A 20,660-nucleotide genomic window follows, 5' to 3' on the forward strand; every position below is an offset into this window, starting at 1 on the left:
AAGTCATCAACAAACAACTCACTGAACAACTTGAGCAGAACCATCTCCTCGACTCCTCCCAGTATGGGATCTGCAGTAATCACAGCACTGGGACCGGCCTGATCACGGCCACCAATGACATCTGAGCCCTCCTCGACCAAGGAGAGACTGCAGACCTGATCCTCCTCAACCTCTCAGCAGCTTTCGATACCATATCCCACCACACACTGATCACCAGACTACACAGTATCGGCATACAAGGGGACGCTTTCAGATGGATCATTCCTCACCGGAAGAACAGAGGAAGTCTGCCTACCGCCCCTCACCTCTGAGCCAAAGGACATCATCTGCGGTGTCCCTCAGGGGTTATCCCTTCAGCCCCACCCTCTACAGCACCTACATGATGCCCCTGGCCAACATCGTCAGATACCACGGACTCAACATCATATTGTATGCAGACGACACTCAGCTCATCCTCTCCCTCTCCAAGGACCCCCACCACCAACAGAACCAGTTTTCATAGGTGCATAATGAGCATCACTAACTGGATGAGAAATAAACACCTGAAGCACAATACTGATAAAACGGAAGTACTAATCATCAGCAACTACAACACTCCCTGGAACGCTTCCTGGTGGCCTTAGAAACTAGAACCAGCACCCTCCCAGCGGGGACCATGCCAGAAACCTCACCATCATCCTTGACAGCAAGCTCACCATAGAGTCCCAGATCCGCTTCTTCACTATGCACATGCTACGAAAGATCTTCAAGTGGCTCCCCCTGAACACTAGAAGAACTGTCACACAAGCCCTCTACACCATTAGACTGGACTAAGACAACACTCTCTACTCAGGGATCGCTAGACACCTCCTCCAGAGACTACAGACCATTTAGAATGCAGAGGCCAGGCTCATCCTCAACCTTCCCCGATGGACCCACTTCACCCCCCCCCCCCCCATCTCAAGGAACTCCACTGGCTTCCTGTACAGAGATGCCAGTTCAAGCTGCTGAACCATGGATACAAGGCTCTACACAGCCTAGAACCATCCTGCATCAACCACCGCCTGAACTTCCACCACCCATCCAGACAATTACGCTCCTACTCCTTCTCCCTCACCCACACTCCGCGCATCAACAGAAGCGGGACGGTGGGGCTGGGTTTGGGGGGGATTTTGATGCATGATGACGAGGGTAAATTAATTATTTATTTAATTTTCACTCGTCATCATCCATCGAAATCCTCCCCCCAACCCGGCCCCACAACCTCACTACTCTTACCTGCTCGGGTCGCCACGGCCTCATAAACTTCGCTTTATCAGCAAACATGCCTTAGCTTGCAGTGATGCCATTCAATAACTCCAGTAGCAGCCACAAAGCACATACCACTGCAATGCTTTCCGAGACTTCTTACTCTTTCCCTGCTTAGACAACTGGATTTCACATCTTCAGAGTTCATTTTGAAGCTTCACTAAAAGCAGTAGGATGACCGAGGCGCATCTGTAGGTTGTAAGTCTGCCAAAGACACAGTTGTCTACCTCCTAAATCAGTAGGGTTGGTAGGTATGCAGTTGTGATGTATGGAGGTTCTGCTCCTGTGCTCAGGAGAGTAGCCAGAAAAATAAAATCTCCCTACCTTGAACTACGTCCAAAATAGCTCTGAGCGAGGGGGGTCAGTTGTTCAGGAGATTGCTCCCAGTGAGAGGATTCTAAAATTCTTATATGCCCATGCTTTTTTTCTCCATTCTTCTTACAGTCGTTTGTACTTCCTTTTCTTCATTCTTCTGCTTTTTCCAGCTATCCTTTTCTTCACCTTTCTTTCTATTTATCATCCGTTCTCTCATCTTGCCTTTTGCCATCCTTTCCGTTTCAGCCAGTCTCCCTTTTTGAAGTCCTTCTTTCTTTTGCTCCATTCATCCGCCCATCTTCCCTTGCTTCTTTCCATCATCTATTCTATCCATAAATTCACCATACTCTCCATTCATGCTTCTCTCCATGATCCTTTTCTCTATGCACTGCTTCGTCCTCTTTTCCATTCACCTCTCTACAACCTTCTCTACACCCTACCTTTCTACATCCGTCCCTCCATCTTGCTCTTCATGCACCTATCTCTGAATTCATCCATTCATCCTCTCTCCAACCTCCTGCTCACTCTCTCCTCTCTACATTCCCCTTCCCATCTACTGCAAGGGGTTTTTAGAGTTTTTTTCAGACTAGATACTCGGGTTAAAGTCAAAGTAGGCAATAACAAATTGAGTGTGTCATGTTACACAGGAGAGTCCAATGATTACCCCCGCCCTCAAGCTGCTAAAGTGTGTGGGGGGTTAATGAAGCCCCTGCATGCAATTTCTACAGATATGAAGATTGGCCTGCTTCGGTGATTGAGCAAGAGCCGCACAGCTCCTAAAAGCCACACAGCTCCTAAGAGCCCTGTGATTGGAAACGGACCACAGCGCCAGGAAAACACTCATGTACGACCGGCGAAGCAGGAGCTCTAGGCACGGTTTCTCTTTTCTTGGGGTCGGTCCCTAGAAACAGGTGGCTGTTGTGTCCTGCTGGACACAGTCTAGTGTTTCTGCCAGCCACACCCTCGAGGTCTGGCCCACACACACACCCCCTCACCCATCCAACACTGGTGTCACCAGTCAGGTGACCCCACAAATAAAAGATCCCGAGTGCACGTGCTCATGGCTAGTTTCCAGTATTCCATCTAGGTGACCGTGTCATCTTTCCTGCATCATAGGGCCCAGAACATAACACTGGCAAATCCCACGTGTGCTGCCGTTTTCTCTTGTTGCTGGTAAAAGAAGAAAGTGTGAGGCCCGTGTCAAGGGCACCCCCTGCAGCGGCTGAAGGAATCATCGGAAGACCCGTGGGGCACGTGAAGAGCCCCGGGGGTGCAAGAGGTGATCAGGAGCCCACCCCGCACCTGAGATGCCCAAGAAAGACTATATCGAAGCACCCAAAGAAAGCATCGCGAGGCGAGTGACTGGACCACCAGCCTACTGAGGCCCAAAGGAAGAGCGAGCCGATCCGAGCCCACCCGCATCGGTCGCGACGACCCACTGAGCGTTCGGTCAGCGGGAGCCCACCCCGCATGTGAGCTGCCCGCGACAACCCGGCGGGCGTAAGGTGAGCCCACTGCGAAAGGAGGAAGAGGCAAGTAGCTGCCCACTCCCCCGCGAGGAAGAGAAATTGTGCCTGCGATAGAGCCAGCCGTCTGCGGCGCCAGCTCAGGCCCCCCAGCGCAGCGCTGTGAAGTGAAGGAGGCTGCGGTGACTGCCTCGAGTGCGGTCGTAAAAGGAAATGAGCGGGAGGGCCGATGAGCAGCGTGGGCCCTGCTCACAATGCAAACTGAAGTGAAAAGAACTTGCGAGGACGAAGTCCTCCCGTTGCGTCTGGTCGACCATGCGTATCCCAGAAGCCAGCCGTATTTAAAATGCGGCTGGCCGGGGAGAGGTGAGACTGCTGCAGACGCCCACAGTGAAACAAGGGGACAAGAACGAGTACTCGCACCATCACCTGAGTGCACCATCTAAGATACAATAGCCACTGGGGTGCAGTAACATCATTCTTCATAGTGACCGTCATCCACCTATCGCCGGCTGCTTAAAGGAAAAGGCATCCCTGTTTGCACACACACATGCCAAACAAGAAGAGCTGCACCCAGCATACGACGAGTATCATGACGGCAAAGGTCCGCCAGTCACCCCAAATCACTGCCAGTCATCACCACCTGTGGTACAGTCGTCTCATGACAGCCACTCCATCATCTATCATATGCATCACTACCATCCCGGGAGCGTCAAGTATCACGACGAGTATTGCACCATTGCCATACCGAGCGACGACCTGAAGATACAGTGACCATCTGTTTAACTGGCGCATGTCCCAATCCTGGTAGAGAGAGCTGGTTCTGACCAAGACACATCTACCCCTGAAGTTTACACGAGTGACGAGGCGGTGGCTCCAGAGTCAGAGCCCATATGCAGTCCTGGGGCAACTCATCCAAGGGGCCTCCCAGAGCGTGAGAGGTGGACTTTTTACTTTGCTCCACCAATGGATTCCAGGAAGCAGCCAGGCGACATAACCGAGAATTCAACAGGTCACAGGATGCCAAGACTGTCGTCAAAGGATCAAGCGACATAATCGTCCGGTGCTTTACAATGGACTCCCCCTACGCTCCTCATGCACCTATGTTGAACAACAAGACACTTTTTGCCTCACAGCAAGAGTACGCTGGACCGACGAACATCACATAGGTGGACTATCCCTCAACTGGCACCAAGCTGAAAGGTCCGGACTTCATCAGCACCATGTTTGTGTCCAGATATGCCTGGTTAAAGTATGGACATGTGCCAAGATGCCCGGGTGCTCCCAGCTGCACCTGTCCACCGCTGTCCTGTGAGCTACATCTCTGAACTGTGAGACTTCAGTTATTTTAGTTGTCCTCTCATTCCTTCCCATAGGTTGGATTCTTGTTTGTTGTTTTTCGTTTTAATCAAATTTGGGAGGAATGTTGTGTCCTGCTAGACACAGTCTAGTGTTTCTGCCAGCCACTCCCTCAAGGGCTGGCCTACACACACACCCCCTCACCCATCCAGCACGGGCGTCACCAGTCAGGTGACCCCGCAAATAAAGGAGCCAGAGTGCACGTGCTCATGGCTAGTTTCCAGTACTCCATCTAGGTGTCTGTGTCATCTTTCCTGCATCATGTGGGCCTAGGGCCCAGAATATAACAGTGGCCTTTTACAGGGGTGCACGAAAAAAAACACGGTTGCATGTGTGTCACCCCGACACCCCTGAGGTCTGTCGTCTGTGGCTGGGGTCTGAGTCATCCAGAAACACAGCGGGCACGCAGCAGATGTGATCAGACTAGGTATTCAGAAAGCCCTGACGCTGGTGGCTTGAGTGACCCACGTGACCCCGAGGACTCTGGCTGTGGCCTGAGCTTTCTGAACACCCCCGAGACCTATGTTTAGGGTCTGAGTGGTCCACGTGCCCTTCATGCTTCTGGTGGGGGTCTGAGTTATACGGACTCATCCCGAGGCCAGTGGTTGTGCTGTGTGTGGTCTGCGTTATCTCGACGCCTGTGGTTAATCAGGTCAATGCTCGCGCCCTCTGAGGACCATGGCGGAGGTATGAGTTATTCTGGACGCGCTCGCGCACCCTGTGGTTCGGGTTTGACCCCTTGAGGCCTCCGTTTGGGGCCTGGTATCCGAAAACACAGGTTTTGCGGTCAGACTAATTCCTTCCTGCATGGGTGCATCCACTCGTTTTCAAACTTGCCGCAGATGATATATTCCCCAGTGGAAGAAAAAAAACACTCCTGGCACGCATTATGAAATAAAACGGTATTTTTAAATCCACTTTAATGAACAATAGCGGGAAGTCATTTGGCGTCCACTGGCGTTTCCTAAGTCGTCAACGAGCGCCCCCTCAATGCCTGGCGTAAATCCCGGACATCTGGCACAAGCACTTAATGGAAGAATGCCAGCAAAAAATATATTTATGCATTTTCACAAACACCTTCGGAGCACAGAGGCGCAGTGGAAAGTGTCTGTTCAAAGCGAGCTTCGGCTGGACTTTGGTCTCCACTCTCCAGGCTCGCACCTTTCACGCTTTCGATGTGAATGTTGGTGATTTTGAAAACGGTGGATTTTACTGGTAGCTAGAGCTGAACCTACCTATAGGAAAGTCGGGAGTTTGTAGGCGCCCTTTCCAAGATGATTGACACACACCATACTTGCTAATTTTATGTTCTTTAAATGTCTGAGGCAATGGAAGAACTTTTGATTTTTGTGGGGCGCTTTGAACCCTGACCCACTCTTTGGAGGCGCCCCGTGTTCATGGTGCCACTTGGGCTCCAGTTGGTCCTGTCGCACCATCACTCCTATGGCAAGACTGTCGCTGATTGCCCCATATGCTGCCATACAGTATGATTCAGTGGTGCTCTGGTTGTGCCTTAGCTCTGATGGTTGCAGTGTATCTACTGACAGCATGTCTCCAACAGTGCATTAACTCGGCTAGCGCTCTCGCTCCAGTGGTGCCCTCGCTTCAATGAATCCCTGGTTTCTCTGGCTCCGGTGGTACCCAAGGTTCTAATGGAACTCTTAGCTGCCATAGCAGCATTAGCTTTGACTGTGCCCTTGGGTAAGATGGCTCTATAGCTCAAATGTCACTCTGGAGTCATTGGTACTGGAGCTCAAATGGCCCCTGGCTTCCAATGACCCAAGAGCTCTAACAGCTCCCCTGCTTACCTGGTGCTGCAGCTCATACGACTCTCCGGTTTCAAGTCATAGGTTTCATAGTCCCCTGGCCCAATGGAGGATTATCTTAAATTACTTCTTATTTCCAATGGTATTATAACTCGAAAGGTCCTAATGGGCCAAAACCTATTATGGCTCCCATGTTTGAAGGCACCATAAATCAACTACCTTCCAGTTTTCTGGTTAGTCTTTGATAGCCTCCTAACTCCCATGACCCTAGGCGTAGAGTATATGGGTTGGTGGCATCATAGCTTAAAAAGGTTCAGTGGTTCTAGTGGCACAGTTGATTTGATGGCTTCCTGGCTTTGATGGTATCTTGGTGTAAATGCCTCTGATGACACCATATCACCTGGTAAGGATGGCACCATAGCGCTAATGGTTTCTGGTTACTCAGGGGTCTCCACCACCACGTCCTGGACATAGCCTGGGTACAGTAACGAAGACAGCTCTTTGCATCTTACACACATTAGTAACAAAACAAGACATTTAAGGCAAACAAAATGGATCAAGCTGGTATAAAACAAATATGAATTACACTCTCTGCTTGAGACAAAGTAAAGTTAAGTGCAGGCCCGTGCACGTGGTGTGTCCCCACAATAAATACACGGACACAGTGTTTGGGGTCGAGGTTACTTTTCAACTTAACCATGCCCGGCTCTCCAGGCTATTTATTGTCTGTGTCTGGGGGGGCTCGCCAACTACCACCTCTGTGCGTGTGGTGTCGCCCACATTCTAGCGGCACTACAACTGCCAATTGCCTTTGGATGAGGTTTGCCCCTTGGCTCTGCGTTTGTCCTTCTCCCGGAGCATAGCCTCTTTGCTTCTGTCCACCAACTGCTTACTTTTGTGAGCTACATTTTTCCGTTTAGTTAAGCGCGCCATGAGAGTGCATGTGTTTCCCAGCTGTCTCCATTGGGTACCTCTTTTCTCTCTCCTCTGTCATTCTCTGTTACTCTCTATTCCCCGTGAGCTACTCCGCGCCTTGTTGCTTTCTCACTTGTATGCTTCTCCGTCGAGTACACCTGCTCCCCGCTGCTACACCCTTCTACCTGCCTATTACCCTTGCTGCCTCCTCCCACCCTCCCACTCCTGTTGCAGCCCCCCTTCCTGTTACTGCCTCTTCTACACAATCAGTCTTTTTTTACATTGATTAGTTTTTTTTTTGCAGAGGACTAAGCAGCCATTTGTAGTTTGCAAAAACAACAATTGATGGACAGAATGCAGAATAATGTCATACATTCACCCCAGTAAAAAGATCTGGGCTTAAATCCATCGGTTTTTTTGCTCACCATGCCATTCCAGTTTGGACCCAGCCATATGCAAATCAGTCTTGACCCTGCGCCCAATGAGAACAGTCCAGCCCGAACTGCCAGGCCAGAACCTCCCTGGACTGGAAACAAGCATCCTAGGACCGGTTTCGGGCTTTCAGCCCTCATCAGCCAGGATAGCTTGACTCCAGGGGCATGGAAAGCATGGGACACATGTCTGGGCATAGCCGTCCCACTCGGGGTGACAAATGCAAAAACAACAATTGATGGACAGAATGCAGAACAATGTCATACATTCACCCCAGTACAAAGATCTGGGCCTCAATCCATCTGTTGTTTTGCTCACCATGCCATTCCAGTTTGGAGCCAGCCATATGCAAATCAGTCTTGACCCTGCGCACAATTGGAACAGTCCAGCCCGAACTGCCAGGCCAGGTCCTCCCTGGACTGGAAACAAGCATCCTAGGACCGGTTTCGGGCTTTCAGCCCTCATCAGCCAGGATAGCTTGACTCCAGTGGCATGGAGAGCACGGGACCCACATCTGGGCATACCCGTCCCACTCGGGGTGACAAATGCAAAAACAATAATTGATGGACAGAATGCAGAACAATGTCATACATTCACCCCAGTACAAAGATCTGGGCCTAAATCCATCCTGGCTGAAGAGGGTTGAAACCCCGAAACCGGTCCAAGGATGCTTGTTTCCGGTCCAGGGATGACCTGGCTTGGCAGTTCGGGCTGGACTGTTCCCATGAGGCACAGGGTCAAGACTGATTTGCATATGACCAGGTCTAAACTGGGGTGGCATGGTGAGCAAAATAATGATGGATTTAACCCAGATGTCTTGACTGGGGGTGAATGATTTGATTTGTTCTGCATTCCGTCCATCAATTGTGTGTCTTTTGCTTTCTCACCCTAAGTGAGTATGCCCAGATGTGGGTCCAGGGCTCACTGTGCCACTGGAATCAAGTTATCCAGGCTGAAGAGGGGCGAAACCCCGAAACCGGTCCTAGGATGCTTGTTTCTGGTCCAGGGAGGACCTAGCTTGGCAGATCGGGCTGGACTGTTCCCATGAGGCACAGGGTCAAGACTGATTTGCATATGGCCAGGTCTAAACTGGGGTGGTATGGTGAGCAAAAGAATGATGGATTTAACCCAGATCTCTTGACTTGGGGTGAATGTTTTGATTTGTTCTGCATTCCGTCCATCAATTGTGTGTCTTTTGCCATTTGTAATCAACTTAACACTGCTATTTTTTATTTACTTAACGATTCATCCCCATGGGTAAATAAAGAAAAAGTGGCACCCACGCCCTTTCATAAACGACCATACGTAACAGAGGATGCACTTGCTTGCAAAACAATGCGGCCTTGTTATAGCACACGATTTTGACCCGTTTCCGTCATGCTGCGCCGCATTTTGCTGACGCTGTACAGCATGCATAAAAGGCATTGTCAAAGCCAGATCTATTGGCTTTGCCAATGTTTGTTTGTAAGCAGAGCTGACACACTAAACTGTGATAATAGTGATTGCAACCGTTTCTCATGCTCTGCGCATTGTCTGATTGAAACCGAAACTTCTCTAGTTTTTATGTCAATAGAATTCTGGGCAGCGGTACTCATTTTTATTGACAAATTAAGCACTTCCCGTAGTTGTATAACCAGCTGTACAAGCATAAGAATGTTCCATTAGGCTTATTTTGCAAGAGTCCTTCACAAGCAGTACAAACAAGGTGCAGAGGGAATCCGAAAACGTCGCCAAGTAAATCAGAAAAAGGGATAGGAAATTCATATCGAAATATTTACTTTGAAAGGGAAGGGGCAGACTGTGGTGGAACTCAGATAGCTGTCTCGAACCCTGACGGCCCCTCACAGCATCCTTGGAGTGATCCTGCACAAGCGGTCCTCAAAAGAAACGTATTAAATATTTTAATATGTTCACTGTGTGCCAATCAAGCTCAACCCTCCAAAAAGATGGAAGTGGGTTCAACTTCCAAGAAATCTTTGGAAGAGAATGGTGTCTTTTTCAGAACAATTTCCACAAAAACTGGGCAAACCTAATTGTCTGTGTATGCAATTTGCCATGATCCTCTTATAACATATGCCTTCGCTTCTACCATCCCTTCCATTTCCTATTCTGCTCACTTTCACTGGATGACAAGTCATACATCATGACCGAGACGTTATCTTTTCATTTCCAGTTCCAACTCCAACCCTGTACTCAGATCTCACACTCTGGATGCAGACAGGTGGACCAACCCTAGGGTTAGACATATCTCACATTCTAGGCAATATACATATCATGCAATATAGAGATAGCACTGACGTTACAGATACCTTACAGATTAAGGCATCAGAAGTATTTCACACAGCTACAATAATCGTGATGTCATAAAAACCAATATCTCTGCAGATGATGACATGCTTTCATGTCATGTCTCAGATCCAAAATATCAGCTTCTTTTTTTTATCAAATTCTCACACGCACTATCGCCCAACATTAACACATTTTGTGTCAGTGGTAATGTATCACCATCACATGCTTGGCATGCATACAATATATTTAAAAATAAAGAAATCCACCTCATTCAGAAAAGTGCTCAAGAAGGAAGGGGTGGCTACCATTATACATGGAACATCCACTACCATGCATGAGATGGCCACCATCATGCATGAATGTCTTCCATATGCAAGAGATGGTCACCAAAACTCCCTGGACACACACAGTATGCCAAAACTAACCATCTTATGTCAGGGCTACATTGTCTCAGGGATGGCAACTCTATTACCCTGGGGTTAAACTCTGCTTTACCTGTGATGGGGATAATTATGCCAAGGATGGACACAGTATTATGAAGGATGCTGACAATACACCAGCAATGAGGATGCTGACATTACACCAGCAATGAGGGTCATGTGTCAAGACCTCTATAATGTCTGGAAGAGCCAAGGATTCTCCCAGAATGCATGCTATGCACATATTACACCAGGGCCACCATTGTGCCAGGAGTAGCACGTTATGCCAGGTTGCCCATTTGTTTGAGGTGGCTTCCATAATGCCAGGGATGCCCAAAGTATGCCGAGGATGACAATTTGCAGCCTGGTTGCTATTTTCTATTGGTAAGCGAAATAATGCAAAAGATGACCACACAATGCCAAAGATGGCTGCCATGACACAGGGCCACATTTTTTGTTGAGATGGCTTTCTTATGCCCTAGAAATATATTCTCCTAAGCTTGGACCGATTCCTGTCACCCATATGGTCATCTTTATGCTAGATATCTCCACCATAGACCATGATAGTGACTAGAATCTTGGACATCCAGGAGTGTGGGATGCTCTTAAGGAACATCCTTTAGGATACTACAGGGTAATACTATATTCCTAAAAGGAAAACCTGTGCATTCTAATTTTTACGCACAATAGTTATCTAGGAAATCCTTCCACACACTTTTATATACTTTTGGATTTGAAAAACATCTATTCACCAGTGTCATGTGAAAAATATAAAGGAGGCCTAAGCATGTATCGTCTTCAAAGAGTAATTCTTTATGGACCAGCAAAATTTATTTTCATTTTTTTGCAATCGATTTACAAAGCTCATCATATATGGTGTAAGTTCTCAATGTATCAATGCAGGCAATTCATTGCTCAGAGAAAGGTGTGTATGCTGGTAGGTACCCTTAAATCAACAAAAAATAACAACAATTCAGATGTCAAGCTGAATTGTTAGCAATCAAATGAAGATCCTATGTGGATACAGAATCCAACTGTAAACGGGTGAAAATGTTGCGCCAGTCAATCCACGAGCTGAAGTTTGTCGATGCTTTGCCCCATGCAAGCTTAATTAGGTGTTTTCATGAGTACATAGACGCCTTCATTTCAGAGACATTGCCCCACAATTCCAGAGGACATCAGTGAGGTACACTTGAAAAACAATGAAAGAATCCCAAGAGGAGAATAGAAAGCACCTTGTATGTATCTGCCGGGAGTGGGTCAAGTGCCCCGAGATGCACTTGGATTAGTAAATTACCATAATGTCCAAGTGATTGCCAACATATGACAGACCCACCATTATACCAGTAGTGGTCACCTTACGCCCGCCCTATCTTCAACAACGTGTGGGTTGTCTTTGACGCCCTCATTGTCCCATTATGCCGTAGAGTCCCATCTGATGCCAAAGATGGCTGCCAGAATGCAGGATTGAGTACCAGACCTGAGGGACAATCCCTTAAACCCTCATCATCCATTCACCATTAACGCACCTCAAAGGCACGAACATAAACATTGGCGCGTGCATGCAAATACTCACTTGTGTAACCCTGGCCATGGCTCATCTTTTCGGTGGTTCGCTTCAAGAAGTATCACGAATAAAACCTAGAAAGCTTGGAATGCCATTCAGGCGTCCATTCCCAGCCACAAGACTTACTCTAAGGATATTGCCCAGGTCCAGAAAATTATTGAAAATGTAATATTCAAAAAATAGCAATTTGTTCTTAAAGTGGAATTCCTAAGGAAATAATTTTGAAAACAAAACAAAGAGATGTTACTACAACGTTCAATAGTTGAAACGGTTGTTCTTTTACTTGAATGGCATTACTTATTGGCGGTATAAATTGTGGGGTGAATAGGCACATACAGGGGCTTTAATAAATTAAAAATGTGTGGTTGTTGCTAGAACTGCTGTGGGGGGGAGCTAACCAAAAGGAATTAGATTGGGGAGTCAATGGAATGGGCTAACGTGGGACAAAGTACAGAGGAAATTCTTATTAACTAAGAAACTGTTTACTAGATGGTGGGTCTGCTCCAGTGAGTAAGGCGAGCAAGGGCAAAGGATGGGAAGGCTGAGGAGACAGCTTACAAGTCAAGGGCTCTGTGGGCAAACCCTCACTTTACATTACTGGGAATTTGCTATTCCTGTGACGTGAGGAGGAACAGAGATGTGGAGAACGTTGATGAAAGTATGTATGTAGTAGTCAGAGATATTACATTAAAGGGGCAGTTTCGCAAAGATTGAATTGAGGTACGGGCGGAATTCTACGAAGAAGCCTACATTTACTTTTAAACTTTTTTGCTATTCTCAAAATAGGTGTAATAGTACAGATGTAAAAGATACACCATGTGCAGGTTTCCAGGCACACTAATGTACCTATCATGCTACTTATTTAAGGCTGCCTATTCCCATGTCCAGAACTGCACATAGCATCCAGCATTGCAGGGTGAAGAAGGGCAGTCAAATGTTCAAAAGTATGTATCTTTCTGTGCTTTCTCCACTTGTAGACAAAGCCCTTCCCTCAAACCACCACCAAATCTTGGGATGATCTCTTCTTATTCTTATGTGGAGAAGTGTGGCTCAATGATTAGAGAGGCAGACCCTGATGCAGAGGTCTAGCCTGGGACCAGGGTTCAATTCCCCTCCACGACCTCGCCTCGGTGCCTATTCCAATCATGGAGTGCAACTCTTGGCAATAGCTTGCTTACAGCCCCCACAACGCTAAGGATGCCTGGCCTCCACCTTGGGGGTGGCCAGGAGTGGACGCCTCACAGGGAAAGCCAGGATGGGTTCCACAGCGGTATTTGTACAAGTGACTTGAGACCCTCGCGGGTGAGTAGTGCGCTATACAAGTATCAAATTTACATTTTACATTTTATTCCCATCCTGTACTAGAAAATATCCAACCATTATCAGGTTAGGAAATGGTTGGATTTCATGTTGGCAATGTCTACTAAGGTCTGGAACCAGAATATCATCATCAGGATCTAAATAACTTGTCCTAAATATAGTTTACAAACATATCACTACACCCAGTAGATGCACAGTATTTATGTCAGGTGTTTTCGAAACTATCCGTCACGACCCTCTGGTGCGTTACCAGCTGATTTCTGATGGGTCGGAAAGTCAGAGCAATAAATAAAGATGCCTTTCATTCTGTGTTTATCTTTCCCATTTGTTCTTTCAAAGACAGAGGTCAAAAGACAGGCTATGGCTTCTAGCAAATTGCTGTTTATCGGATTGGTGATTGATACGTTCTAACAGGCATTGGCAAAGCCAATAGGTTTGCCTTTGCAAGACCTGTTGGTTTTGTCAATGTTTTTTTAGACAGTTTACACAGCAGTGTGAGCATGGATTAAATCTTTTTTTAAAGTGCTATGAAGCAGGCAGCATTTACTATCTAATAGCGTTTTTTTTCTTCATTTAAGACATGTTGCACAGCAACTCATGCTTGTTTAGCGTTTGTTTAAAAACAGTGCCCAGGGCGCGTTTAGCAACACAAGGGAGAACAGTGGCGGAAATAAAATGGACAGCAGGGGGCAAAACAGACAGCAGAGGGTGAGGAGGGAAACCAAATGTGGGTGATGGAAAACGGACGAGGTTGAAGGTACAATAGGTGGGGTGGAAACAGACAGCGGGGGTAGTGGTGTGTAAAAGGTCAGCAGGGGGTGGGGAAAAACAAATAACGGAGTGGGGGAGGCCTTAGAGTGCATGCACAAAAGTTATAAAAAAGTGCCTGGAGCAGCATGTGGCCAGCGGAAGGACACTGGCCGCAAACAGGAAGCTGTGCTAGGTCCATGCTCCACAGCATGGAGTGAAGCCTGAAGAAGACTGCAGGAGGAGGTGAGCAGCTGGCAGGAAGTAGGAGGTGTGACCAATAAGAAGCAAGGAAATCAGAGTAAAGTGGAAGCCAACCAATTATAAGTACATTTTTATTACAGTGGCTTTAACTGGCAGCGCATGCACGCTCTTGGCACAACCTAACAAGCATTGGCATAGCCAATAGGTCTCGCCTTTGGGACCTTATAAGTGTTTAGCCATGCAACAGTTGCATAACTAACTTATAAGGTCCCAAAAGCGAGACCCATTGGCTATGCAAAGCGGCCATGAAAGTAAAAGTGATCGCGATCACGATCAAACATCAAAGCGGCCGTGTGGCCGCTAAAGTGAAAATAATCGCGGTAAAGCGCTGCGCGCGCGCCCGCGCACATGCACTGTGGCTCCAGGCTGGCCTGGTAGCACTTTTTGGAGCCCTCTCAATAAGTCTCGCCAGACCAGCGCATGCGCTGGGTCAGGCGAGACCTAAAAAGGAAGGGTGAGGCTTAGAAAATTGTTTACTTTGCCAGGTCGAAACGGCAGTTTAAAACCGCACTACAGAGGCTGGCCAGAGACATGCTTTAGAGGACTACCTTAGTTGGTCGCACAATGAGTGCTGCAGCCCACTAGTAGCATTTAATTTACATATACCGGGTACATGTAGTGCCATACAGTAGGGACTTACAAGCATTTTGAATGTACCAATCAGACGTAGGCCATGTTTACCATGTTATTGGGCGAGAACTCATTCACTTTACCCCTGGTTAGTGAGAAAAAAAGTGCAGAGTCCTAAAAGCCAATACCGAGTTCAGCAAAAGAAGGTGGAGGAAATCGAAACAATGTGGGGGGGTGACCCTGCAGAAAGAGCCAGGTCTAATAGATTATACTGGTGTTAGAAGTAGGTGTTGTAGTGGTGTAGTAGTAGTTTTAGTATATCTGATGTTGGTGATAGTATTACAGGTGTTGGTACTGTTGGTAATGCTAGGGAAAGCAGATATAGTGGCAATTGTAGATGTAGTGTAAGTGGTACTATTAGTAGCACTGCTATTAGTCGTCATGGTGGGGCGGGGGGCTAGTTTAATGTGAAAAGCTGTCCTGATAGTTACTTTATTTCGACAGCAATGAAGAGCATTATATGATTCAATTTCCATGCCTGATATTAAAAAGTACATGAAATTGGAGCCCATAAAACAGACTGGATGCAAAGGGCCTCTAAAATGTAATGCATATCTTAGATGAAATTGAAGCAGATGAAAGTGACTTGAAGAGTTTGAACTCTGGATTAGCAGAGATCTGCAATGTGCGGAAGGTGGTGTGCGAAGCAGAGTGAAGGGTTAATGATTACTCAGCAGTTCTGGGCAGTGGACAAAGGGCAGGATAGTGCACAGCATAGGCTGTCATTATGAGAGGGAGCAGAACCATCTACTTCAGTTTTTGGGGGGTGAGAGGAATTCTAAAGTAAGCAGGTGCCACATTATTAGAAATAGTATTTTGGTGAGTGGGGGCCAAGGTAGCGGTAGGGTTAAATGACGGAAGAAAATAAGAGGATTTGTGTGGGCTGATTAAGGTGTGGGTCTCTAAAAGGGGCGTGGCCAAAGAAGCATAGCTGGTACTCTTTTCTAAGAGGCTCATCCTATGTAATAATGGGCATGGCTCAAACCTTGCAAACTAACATTTGGCTCGTTACGCAGCATGCCCACTGAGCAGTGTGTGGGTGCTTCTCTCTGTATTGTTATTTATCCAGATATAAAACACAGCATTGGACATATGCCAAAAACAAGCCCGGCCGTTGGCTACGCTTGTTAGCAGTATGAAATAAATGAGTAACTACAATCATTTTCTAGTGAATTCTTAAAATTGAAAATGATTCAATTCTGAAAATAAGAGATTGTTAATTAAACATGACTACGGTCTGTAGAAGTGGTATGTGGTCTGTGGAGTGCCTGAATAACACCTGCTCTACCCTCCACACCAATTTCCTCTGCAGTCCTTGGCTCTGTTAGATGCTTACACCCCTATCCCCCATTTTGTATTGAAATCGTTCCTCTGTATATTTCATATTTCTAGGGAACTGTGTTTTAACTCTCTCCTACTGTATGTAATTCCTTTCATCACCTCTACGTCACCTCCCCCACACCACCCTCCCATTCACCTGTAACCACTTAATTTGATTTTACTTGGCCACTGTCAATATTTCAACAGATGTACGCCTCCTTCACACACTTTCCCTCAGACTCGCAATTGGCGCATATTGGACGATCCCTCTGTGTGATCTGCAGAGGGGCCAAGGTTTGGATGTGCATGTGATCTGAACACCTTTATGACCAACTAACAGGCACTGTAACAAACTTGAGCTTCCTTCAGAGCTCTCGGGCATGCTCTTTCATATACACCCATCCACAACCTTAACTCACTCACAAACCTAGAGGTGAATCGGTTTACAGTATGCACCACAAAAGAGTCATCTAATGTATGAAAAAACACGGGAACATAACATCTGGAAAAAGAAAATACTCTTAGGGGATGCATGATGAAGTAAAACGAGAAATGTAAAAAGGGACTGCATGGCCGACATGGATCACCTTAAGTGTTTGTGCAGTCCTCGCTTAGTAGATCAGTGTGTTTCTCTGTAAAGGTAAGGACACGCCCATGGGGACCAGTAGTGACCTGTTTCAAAGTCAGTTTGACTGTAAAGTGACGGACATGCCTAGGTTCAAGGTCAGTTTTTAATTACCTTCAGGTATGAGCCCCGGCACGACTCACTCCACCTAAAGCCGCGTCCACTCAATCAAAGGCCACTGACAAATCAAGGAGGTGAAGTGCAGACAGGCAGTGAAATGGCTGTCACAGTTCAGTGAGCCGAGGAAGTTGAGATTGAACCCAGGGTGGAGACAAGGGCTAGGCAACCATTTCGATGTGACATGTTGCTGCCCGGTGCCGACAACCACGGCAACAGTTGCAACTTTTGCTAACTTTTGGCGAGAACACATACATAACCTGTCTCCAGCCAAACCCCTCTCATACATGTTTATTATTGCTATGCTATAGACAGCAAATCTACGCCTGTACTTCTCTGTTCGAAAGGCACCATAGCTCTGTGAATAAAGGGCCTGTTGCTGTAACTGGCATCCCCAACCTTTCATCCTTCTGAGGATGATCACTTGAATGTCTTGCACTGACAACTGTGACACCTATTGAATGCAACGCTATAAAAAGGCCTAATTCTGATATAAAATGCCACATAAACACTGTACCATGCGCACACAACACACAGGGTCACGAAATATGAGTCAAATTGATAGACCTGGAGAAGAAATGATTTGTACTACAGCATTTCAGCGCCCTCCTTCCTCGAGTAGGTAAGGTGTGCTCAATGTATATAATGTACTCATGGTGTGAGGGCAAAGACAGAACTGAAGACCGTACATGGACTGCTGTGTTGCACCAAGCATGGCATTTGGCAGACCGGCAATGGCTTCCGGCTCTTATCTGTCAACAACATTTGAGTAACTATGTAAACAAGGCAGGGCGCCCATGCGGTAGCCGCACACTGTCCTCCCAAGCCGCATAGTCTGAGAAATTCTAGAATTGGGATTCCTCCTGTCAGAGGGTGTCGGCATCCCCCGGTCCAGCCACGTGGTCATGATGCACTGTGACGAACTTTTTAAAGCGGCGTCAGCACCCCACCCTGACCGTACGATTACACTGGACAGCAATGTTTATATTGTTTTGTACTGATTTAGAGTAGAGCGCTTAGAGGCGCATTAATGGGCATCGCGAGCTACTCTAGCAAAGTGTTAACACGAATGAATTACAGAAAGAAGAACGTGGCGCTTTGAGAGCTTTCACATACAAGACGCACATTTCAGTCAGCGCACAGCGCTGCGAGGCCATACCAATATATGTGCTATACAAATACGAGCAACAAGACATAACAACGCATCACAAAACCGGTGCAGTAAGCAACTGACACGTTTCTTTTATTGACAAACCTATATATTCATACATTTTCAGATAGTGGCAGAGTCAGGACGCTATTTTAGCACAATACACATATAAAGAGAGGCCTGAAAGAGGATGATTTATTCATCACGATTTTAGGTACCCGGGACAAAATCAGTTGCTGGAGGTGGGTTGCTTTCATTGTTAATATAGGGCAGTTCTCCATCTGCCTCTCGGTTAATAATGATTGTTTTTCATGAAGTCACAGTGTTCTCGGAGCTGCTTAACAAATGCTACAGGTATCTGAACAGTACTTATTCCTGTTGGCATCAGACGATAGAAAGACAAACTAATTACGATTGTATTTTATACGTTATACTCTACTCAGCGCAGCGAGTGCGTTAACCCATCGAGCTATTTTAGCATGCTTACAGGTGTTACAGATTCCAAACCAGCGGTGTAACGCGAAGTACTGTCCCCTCTGCTGCCCCTTGCAGAATGTGAAGAGGGACCCCTGGGCTTCCATATCTCACAAATATTCGCCCCCCCCCCCCCCAACAAGGCTCGTGGAGCCCCTGAAGAGTTTGGCTCGCTTTGCACCACAGGGGCTGCAGGGGCCTGCGATAGCCCCTGTTCCAAACCTGGCCCCTGTAATTCTGTAATGCGGTGACGCTGAAAGCAGCAGAGTGAGGCCAGTCTGGAAGGATTAGGTTCAAAAGCTGTCTCCAAAACATGCTACAACTTCAAGCAGCCCCACCCCTCCATAAGGGCGCCCCCCTCCCCCTGCGGCAACTCTCATCTGCTCCTCAGCGTGGGAGGGAGCTGCACCTCACTCAAGGGCGAGCTCGCGCTGCTGCTGCCTCGCGCAAAACATCACTGCAACCGGTCTGCGTCTATTGATGCCAGTGTCATACATACTCAACGTGTGATCTCCGTCAAACAACCTACGCATCGCACCTTAGGAAGGACCGACACCCCTCTCTGGCAGTAATTCATGGGCAAGGCACGTACAGCCATCTATCTGCCTGTCCTTCCTAAAACTACAATTTGCTCACAAGGAAGGGAAGCCTATCCCTCGTAGGCTTTTAGGATCAAAGAAGAATGTTTGTATACTACTCCCCTCTCCCCGTTTATCCACTTGGTTCCCATGACAAAGGCGGCGCCCGCCTCCGTGAACTTTCAAACTCCAGCAGGTGAAGTTTCTGAAGTGTTATCAATGCGCTGCAGCCGCCTCCGTGCGACGTCCGGCACCGCTGACCTGGGGGTTCCCTTATCAGGAGAGTATGAATGAGCCGCCACCTCCCTTGGACCTACAGCAGCCATGTCCGCCGAGTTCCCTGTGTTTGCTCCGAACCCATCCCCTCTCCTGAACCATCTAATCACGTGCCAGGCGGCCCTTTCAGCAGCCCTGAGGCGGTGGCACACATGTGAAAACCAAACACCGGCAGGGACCGCATTCCGAGTAATATTTACCTTGTCAAACCCCGCTAATATATTTAAAACACTCTGCTGCAAACACAGGACAATGAAGGGGTGGGGTGTCTCACCTGCTTCAGGTATGTTCTGTCCCAGGGCCAGCTGCAGCCAGGTGTACAGAGATAGGGCAATCCAGGGCGACATAGCAGCGCGGTCTCTGCTGCCTCGATTTCAGGGAACGGGGCAGGGCGCTCATGACCCTGGGCAAGGGGTGCCGCTGGGTGCCAGCCATCTCCCGATGGGTCCCATGTCTGAGCCGGCGGCGGAGGTGTCTGCGCTCTGCTGGGCTCCGGTCCTGGCAGGCTGCTTCCCCCCTCTCTGGCTCTGATGCGTTCCTTCCTGGCAGCGGCGGCAGGAGTGGCCTGCCTGCCTCCCGCACCACCCACCAGCCGCTGAAACTTTCAAACTGATGTCTCCAGGGAGCCCGGGAAGTCTGGCTGCTTCTGGAACACTTACTTGCAAGTCTGAACTGCTTCTGTGAAAGTGACAAGTCTGTGTTTCTTGCAGTAAAATGTGTAAATCTGTGTTACAGTACAATTTGTAAATCCAAGTGTGTTCAGGGGGGATTTGGGCTGGCAGCTGACCACAGGGAGGTCTGCCCCGGGGGCGGGTCCTCCGCTATGACGGAGGAGTGTCCCCCCTGCCACCTGCCAGCAACGTAAAAAACACAAAAGATATTAACCCTAGGTTTATTATCGTTTTATTTTGTTTCCCGGGGTAGTGGGTGTGGGGCGAGTGGGAAGCGGGCACCACAGGAAGTGGTGTGCACTCTTATTAGTGCGCATGACGGTTTGGCCAGTCGTCTTCAGGCCCGCCAAACCATCATGCGCATTGAAGCTCTCTCACACCCGGTTGCGTTGTTGAGGTGGAGACAGCAAAGCACAGGCTCCCACTCTCCCTGGGAGCGCAAATCATGGCTCTCAGGCCAATCCTGAAGCTGCTGTCATGCGTGAGAGCAGCTTCGGGATTGGCCGCAGGGGAGTCTGTGAGCCTCTGCCTGCAGTGGAGCCACAAGAAGAGCAGAAGACGGAGATGTAGCAGACTGCAGGTAAATTCTTTTTTTTCTCCTTTTTTTCATTGTATGTCGCCTTCCCCCCACCCGCCTCACTCCCAGTGACGGCCCGTGTAGGGCGTTTTAAAG

The 20,660-nt window shown here is 47.9% G+C and overlaps 1 protein-coding gene across 2 annotated transcripts in view; it reads right to left on the reverse strand.

Moving 5' to 3' along the window:
• Window positions 1-19,845, reverse strand: part of LOC146868234 (collagen alpha-1(XII) chain-like) — a 324,949-nt gene extending 305,104 nt beyond the window's left edge. The window contains exon 1 of one of the 2 annotated variants that reach the window (XM_085609539.1): window positions 19,591-19,845. In XM_085609539.1, the coding sequence (XP_085465665.1) occupies window positions 19,591-19,663 (73 nt within the window). In that variant the 5' untranslated portion in view covers window positions 19,664-19,845. The remainder of the gene's footprint in view (window positions 1-19,590) is intronic. The other variant, XM_085609543.1, reaches the window with a different exon arrangement.
• Between the last annotated feature and the right edge of the window lie 815 nt (window positions 19,846-20,660).

Source organism: Triturus cristatus, chromosome 1_2 (genome assembly GCF_964204655.1).
Source record: "Triturus cristatus chromosome 1_2, aTriCri1.1, whole genome shotgun sequence".
NCBI lineage: Eukaryota > Metazoa > Chordata > Amphibia > Caudata > Salamandridae > Triturus > Triturus cristatus.